This window comes from Sinocyclocheilus grahami, unplaced genomic scaffold, assembly GCF_001515645.1.
Source record: "Sinocyclocheilus grahami isolate Dianchi unplaced genomic scaffold, SAMN03320097.WGS_v1.1 scaffold3247.1, whole genome shotgun sequence".
Lineage (NCBI taxonomy): Eukaryota > Metazoa > Chordata > Actinopteri > Cypriniformes > Cyprinidae > Sinocyclocheilus > Sinocyclocheilus grahami.
This window is the reverse complement of record NW_015508400.1, coordinates 10,754-18,406: the sequence shown is the minus strand read 5'-3', so window position 1 is coordinate 18,406 and position 7,653 is coordinate 10,754. Positions and strand designations below refer to the sequence as shown.

Genomic DNA, 7,653 nt, shown 5'->3' with positions numbered 1-7,653 from the left:
GGTGAAGGGGAAAGACAGTTTACAAAGGAGATTGATGTTGTCATTCACAAAACACAGTTAATGCAACAGAAACCCACTGCTGATTATAACTGAAAGAGATGATAAAAATAAATGTTTACAATCTGGTGGCTTGATTCCTCTCTGGGAGTCTGATAGGCAGATTCCTCAAAGAGTGTTTACACCTGTTACCTTATTATTGCCCTCTGGTTATTTCACCTGCTTGTTGATTCCAGAGAGTTGAGAGTTTATTGACATCACCAGATCTCAAATCGTGGGTCTGTGCTGAAGGGCTCTTTAAATTCAATTCTGTTGTTGAAGAGCCTACAGAGATACAAACACACACTGATATTAGCTACAACCCACTGCTCGTATTCTTCATTTGCAAATCCCTTCAGATAAAAGTGTCTGCTAAATGAATACCGTACATGTAAATGAAACCCCACATAACATCATTACTATTAATGATTTTTACTCTGGTCAAAATGACAATATGAAGTACCAGTCAAAAGTTTGGACACACTTAACTGAATTAGTTGTTTCATGACTACACAGTTTTGATCTAAAAGCTTCTATTTAAATGCTTGAAATGAGTTTTGTTGACAAGTATTAATTGCATCTATGTATGAATTTTTAAAAAAAAAATTTTTTTTTTTTGGATGATAGTGTGATCACCAAAATGCTCTACTCAAACATAAAGCCTTTTAACAAATTTCACCATTTCAATAACAGTTCAAAGAATTATGGATGACACCCAGACACGCACCTTACTGTCTTTATGTTACTCTTGAGAGTGACAATAAAGTAGATTTTTAGTGCCCCAAAGTCAGTGATGCTGTTGCCACTAAAACTGAGATTAAACAAACAAACAAGCAAATCAGAAATGTAACACTTATTACATCACACTTCAGAAATGTACACTTTGTGTTTCTTTCTCAGTCACTCACTCAATGTTTTGTGCTTTGTGGAGGTTTGGGAGCAGCAGATCCAGACTGTCATCGGTGAGACGGCACTGACTCAGATCCAGTTCTGTCAGTCCTTCAGAATATTCCAGAATCAGCTCCAGACCTCTATAGACCTGCGGGTCCAGCTGAGTCTGACTGAGATCCAGCTCTTCACCCAGAGCTCGAGAAAGAGACTCGGCTTCCTCACGCCTCACATGAGCCAGAAACTGAAGCAGCAGAGATTTAGCACAGCTGAAAGACAGAGAGCGAGAGATGCTTTATATATATTTGAATGTGTTTATATTGGAACTGTGTATGAATGTGATCTGTTCATGTTGCTCACCAGAGTTGAACAGAATGTAACACTGGGAACAGCTGATCCATTCCAGCTGTATTAATCTCACAGTCCTGTAGAATCAGCTGTGTCTTTGTGTCTGAATGAGCTCTCTGAATGACTCTGGACGTCACACGGCAGTCGTCAGCGGTCAGATGTAGAGGCTCTAAGTCTGTGTTTGTTGTCAGGTCCAGAGCAGAAAGGCAGGAGAAGTCCAGCTCATGCTGCAGGATGGAGAGCAGAACTGCTGCTGCCTCCTGCTGGACATCAGAGACACTGCAGCAGTGCAGCATCTTCAGTAAAAGCAGCCTGTCAACACTGAACACAGACAACAACTGGATTAGGACAGAGTCTGGTAACACCAGTACCATCAGTACCAGTTTAAAAGCAGCTTTAAAAACTTTTTAAACTACTTTTTATTACAGCTTAGTTGAAATGTCTTTCTCAGTGTTTCTATGGTGATAGTTGTCTTCACTATTTATGGATGGGAATCCTAAGGAATTCAAAGATTCTGATTCCTCTTAATGGTTCTGGGTACCTTAATAGTTCCATTAATAATACATTTTTGACTACTTTTGAGGTAGAAATGTTTGGAAACAGTGATTGTTATAATTTTAATTAAATAAACATACTACTAACAAAATAATACCCTTTTAACTAGTTAAGACAAATTAATGCTACTACAAGGCTTTGACAACACCCAGAAAACTGAATGTAACAGTCAGACCTGAGACCGAAAAAGTGAAGAATAGAGAAAAGCAGTGAGACCTGAGGTGGGAGACATGTGTGAAGAGAAGCAGAATGCTCTCCAGCTCTTCCTCTGGTATGGAGGTCCAATGTAGATTGAGTGAAACTGCAGTGCAGTGCTGCAGTGTGAAGCGCAGGGCCGCACAGTGAACAGAGTCCAGCTCTCTGCTCTGCAGGTTAATGTAGTTCTCCACTGAACTCAACAGACCGGACACAAAACCAACAGAGCCGGACTCATAGATCTCTCTGATTACTGACAGCATTAAGCTAGAGCTCATGCTGTACAGACACACATCATATATATCATTATTAAATCACTGGATATTTTAATCATACTATTCAGTTTATATTTTTATGCACAAAAAAAATGAAAAGCAATAAATTGTACAACCAGATTTTGTGAAAGAAATAATTTGTTTACCGTTTAAACTGAATCCTGTTCAGAAATGGCAGAATTTCACTGATGCTGCATTGAATGTTGCTCTTTCTGAGGTCCACAGCAATGCGTTGAATTTTGTGCTGCAGGAAATAATGAAGCTCTTCCCAGTTTAGGGAACAGGAAGTCAGATCCCCGCCTACTTTCTGCAGGAAGCACTGAGTCAGCTCCTCTTCCTGAGCTTCACAGACACATTCAACCAGCTTCTGGAGAGTCTCCTTTGATGGTCTACACATACATAATTCATTGTTTTATTTCTATGCCATGATAAATATAAAGTCAAACACTGCTGAAATATACAGTCAGTCAGACCTGAGAGTCACTGGTGTTACACCAAATAATGATCTTTTAAAAAGCATCATATGACCCCTTTAACACCCACAGAGAGCGCGAACACTTCTACGCACAACCAGCAATGCAATGTCCTGACAGATATTTGTTGCCCATGTGTATGCATTGGGCTATGCACTTTGACTGAAACCTATAAACATACTCTAAATGATAAAAAAAAACAAAATCATTATTACACAATTACAACTGTAAGTTGCTGTAGATCTTCTCACCTCAGCTGTGAGATGTAGGGCAGACACTGAAGGAAACTCATAATTTCATTCTCTTCCTCTGAACATCCTCTCAGCTCTACTGGTTTCTTCTCTGTTTGGAGTTTCAGCACTTCCAGGAGGACGGAGCTCTTTCTCTGGGAGAGATCTATGTTCCAGTCATCACGTAACTGGAAAACTGACTGTAATGCTGGAAGGAAACTCCTGCCTGTTTGAGTCTCATAGTTCTTCACACGGGAGCAAAGATCCAGCAAGAAATCACTCTGATCATCAGCATTATAATCATCATCCCACTCAGGAAACGGGAAGGTATGATAACTGCACACAGATGACAGCAGAGTCGGGAATCTTGTTCCTGTATTTGTGTCATTTTCTACTGCAGCAACACAGAGATTCAGAAGGAATTTTACTGCAGACATCCTCGTTTCTTTATCATCAATGGACCAAAAACTGATAAAATACAAAAATTCAAAGATCATTGATTTATCACATCACACAACTATATATTCTACAGTAATAGAATATAAAATGAAGGCAGCCCAAGCAGACAAAGCTGGTACTGTATACACATGAAAAAATGTGGCACTCGTTAGGACTAATTAGATCTAGGCTTCATTAAAGTATTCATATTGTTCGGCTGACACACAACAGCAAAACTAACAATAATTGTAATATTTAGGGACACATTTATTAGGATATGTACTTTAATAGCACTTACTTGTGGAACCTCCACATTTTAAATGCACACACAAAGTTTAGATTCTGAATGAAGAATAGACGTGATTCTGAGATGTCTGAGGCACAATCACCCATTTCTCACCAAATAAATAAAACACTAAAGTTTATCACCACTTTATTGACATTTATAAATGCACCACTATTTGCATGTTTACACCCACAGAGAGCTTTAACACTCCTACCAACAACAAGCAATGCAATGACCTGACAGACATTGCACTTGAATTTAGGTATTGTTAAAAAAGTGCATAAGATGTAGTGCACATTTGTTGCCCATGTGTATGCATTAGGCTATACACTTTGACTGAAACCTACAGTATAAACATCTTCTGGAAGTTGCTGTAGATCTTCTCACCTCAGCTGTGAGATGTAGGGCAGACACTGAAGGAAACTTATCATTTCACTCTCTTCCTCTGAACATCCTATCAGCACTACTGGTTTCTTCTCTGTTTGGAGTTTCAGCACTTCCAGGAGGACGGAGCTCTTTCTCTGGGAGAGATCTATGTTCCAGTCATCACGTAACTGGAAAACTGACTGTAATGCTGGAAGGAAACTCCTGCCTGTTTGAGTCTCATAGTTCTTCACATGTGAGTAAAGATCAAGCAGGAAATCACTCTGATCAGAAGCATAATATTGATCCCACTCAGCAAAAGGGAAGATTTCATAACTGCACACAGATGACAGCAGAGTCAAGAATCTTGTTCCTGAATTTGTGTCATTTTCGACTGCAGCAACACAGAGATCGAGAAGGAGTTTTACTGCAGACATCCTTGTTTCTTTTTCATCAATGAACCGAAACCTGATAAAATACAAAAAATTCAAACAGATCATTGACTTATCACAACATATAGCACACAGCGAACGAGACACTGCGTCCTCTAGGTTTCTTGCCATGCTCCGGACGCAAGCTTCAGACGAAGAAGTGAATGATGTGTAGCTCCCGGCGCCTATTTATACTATAGTCGCACCAGTAGTGACGTAATGGCTGTCGCCGGCCAACGAGTTCAATGTATGCTTCAGACACGGGTCATGAAGAGGCGTTCCCCATAGCGACCCCTAGAGGACGCAGTGTCTCGTTCCCTACTCAGGGAACCATGGTTACATAAGTAACCTGAGACGTTTGTTGGTCTGTGAATTATTTCATGCGCGAGGTAAGCTGTCCAAAAGCGCTCGCCCAAGCGGAAAAATTCGCTGTTGCTGTCAGATCTCGATTGCTGAAAATTATTATGGTAAAATAATGCCTAAAAGATTTGCATACGCAGGGTAAGAGTTGTGGAAGTGTACATAAGACTGTAAGCGTAAATTAAATTTGCATGCGCAAGATAAGCTTTGTAAAGGTGTAAATCGCGTTTCAAACGTAAGAAAAAATTATTTGCAGCATTTTACTGTTACTCGTAAGTGTAATTCAAGTATTGTGAAACTGCAGCTTCATGCTAACGCAAAATAAATATGATCTGCATTCTTCTGACTTCCATTTTGTCGCGCTTACACTTTTCGCACGATTTTTTTCTCTAAAATACGGTCAAAAGTACTGCAAGCCTGTGAATAGTGATTTGCAAGCGAAAACAAGTTTAAAGAACTGCAAAATGGATTGACTGCATAGAACCTATCTCTATATGTGTAAAAAACAAACTGTTGCAAATTTCTAAATGACTTGTGCATGTGGGGCAAAAAGTACAGCCCCCTCTTTCTTTTCTCTGCTCTTACAATTTTGGCACGCTTATTTCACTAACTGAGTTTTGCAAGAGTGAGGGGAAGGGCGGGTCCACCACCTTCTTGTAGCCAATCAAATGAGGCTCTCGCTGACTCTCCATTTACTCTTATCCGATTGGTTCAATAAACACATCACATGCCAAAACATTAATCTTCATTTAACTCCGGATCGTTCTCGATGCCAGAATGGTACTTTTAATGTACACATACATTAAAAATAAATATAGAACAACTTAACTAAAACATGATACATCAAGGTGAAAGTAAGTTTTCTAGCATTTGAATAACTATGGATAAACCTGAAACTATAAAAGAAGGACTGGAGAAGAATTTCATTTACAAATAAGGTAGGAATGTGCATACTTTTAAATCGACACCTGCCAGTATTTTCCTCTTTTGAGTGTATCTTAAAAGCGATGTGGGGGGGTTAATCTTATCACTCAGAATACCCGGTTAAAAAATTCACCGCTCGCCACTGGTGCATAGTAAATGAGCATGGTCAAGTTCATGAAAAGTCTTAAAGGGGTCATATGATGCTTTTTTAAAGATCATTATTTTGTGTATTTGGTGTAACAGAATATGTTGACATGCTTTACTCTTTGGTTTTGAGACTTTAGTCTTTGCAACTTCAGGGATCTTATCTATGCACAATCAGCTTGTAACACTCCAAAGAGAAAGGAAAACTTGAAATCGCATCATATGACCCCTTTAAGCATAGTGTGAACGTGTTAAGAGAACGTTATAAATCCGCTCTTTGTCGTTCCTTCCACTCACCACCAGAGTGCTCCAACACCACTGAAGGGGCGGTCACACTGCACTTTTTGTTCCATTGACTTCCATTCATACGCATGCGAATGCGTAAGACTGGAAACACAAACTCGTGCGAAAAACTTCGCATTTCGCTGCGTTCCAAAGTTCAAGTTTGGTGAACTCTGACCTGCGAATTCGCATCACGTGAAGACGTGTGACCAGTAGAAGATCGATACGTCACTGCGTGACCCCTATACAGAAATTCAAAAATGGAGGAAGCGCTAATTTTAGCCATAGCGCAGCGTCCTATTTTATATAATACATCTTTAAAAGATTATAAAAATCAAATAAAAAAAGAAGCTGCATTGTTTGCGGTGTCAATGGAAACAGGAACAGACGATATATATATAGAGAGAGAGTACAATAAAATTACTATACACAAGTGTATTATTATTATTAAATTACTTAATATTGTTTGTTATTTTATATTTTCAGAATCATTTAAAAATTTATTTTGCACACCTCAAGAACTTATAAACTGACCTATTTAAAGGGAAAAACCTACAGCACTTAAAGCTGTAATATATATGTACAGTCAAACGAAAATTTATTCAGACACCTTGAACATTTCATTCATTAATACAGTTTATGTATTAACATAAGGTAATAAAATATGACAGAGCCGAAAGTACTCCTTGTGGCGATCCTCATCCAGCCGAAGCTCCTGAATTAAAGAATGGAACTCTCCCCGCTCATTCCCAGTCCGTAGAATAGGGTGAACCCACAGCCTTCTTTCCACACGCTTTCGACGCCGTCGCAAAAGACACAGTACAAGCACATCGGAATCCATGTTGAGATAACTGAGGGGAAACTTTGGCGCGTGATGTCCTGCTCCCGCCCATATTCGCAGCGGCGTCCGAAAAAATTGTGCATGTTCAAAGTGTAGTGTGACTGCCCCTTGAAGGGGTGCGTTTCCCGTACAACTACGTAACTCGCTGATTAACCACTATAGTACGATGCATCGTTGTGGAAACAAACTAGCTAGTCACGACTGTTTCCCAAAACCATGGTACCTGTGTTGCAGATCCATCGTTTAAACCATGTTGGTTTGAACTGTCGTTATGACGTTCTTCTTCTTCGATCTAATAGCCGACTGGTGCCATGAGCATATATCGCCACCTACAGTAATTTGGTTTTATTTTCTCTTTTCTTTGACTCGAATTACGCTTTTGAAATGACGTTACGTAGGAGTGGAGTAATAACGCAACATTCATTTGTTCTGCAATAAATTATATGCATACACACACAGAGTTAAATATGTGCTCTTTTCTGATCCCAATGCCTATAATTTCACAATTTCATATAAATACCATTTCTTATTTAATATTGATAGGCTACATAAACACAATTGAAAAAAGATGGGTTTTTAAAAAA

At 39.2% G+C, this 7,653-nt stretch overlaps 1 protein-coding gene across 1 annotated transcript in view; it reads right to left on the bottom strand.

Moving 5' to 3' along the window:
- Window positions 1–6: 6 nt before the first annotated feature.
- LOC107576129 (uncharacterized) overlaps window positions 7–7,653 on the bottom strand; it is a 16,850-nt gene continuing 9,203 nt past the window's right edge. The window contains exons 5-12 of the mRNA XM_016262378.1: window positions 4,112–4,555; window positions 3,022–3,468; window positions 2,444–2,686; window positions 2,044–2,301; window positions 1,285–1,593; window positions 945–1,193; window positions 764–847; window positions 7–321 (exon numbers count right to left, since the gene is read on the bottom strand). Of these exons, the coding sequence (XP_016117864.1) occupies window positions 255–321; window positions 764–847; window positions 945–1,193; window positions 1,285–1,593; window positions 2,044–2,301; window positions 2,444–2,686; window positions 3,022–3,468; window positions 4,112–4,555 (2,101 nt within the window). The 3' untranslated portion in view covers window positions 7–254. The remainder of the gene's footprint in view (window positions 322–763; window positions 848–944; window positions 1,194–1,284; window positions 1,594–2,043; window positions 2,302–2,443; window positions 2,687–3,021; window positions 3,469–4,111; window positions 4,556–7,653) is intronic.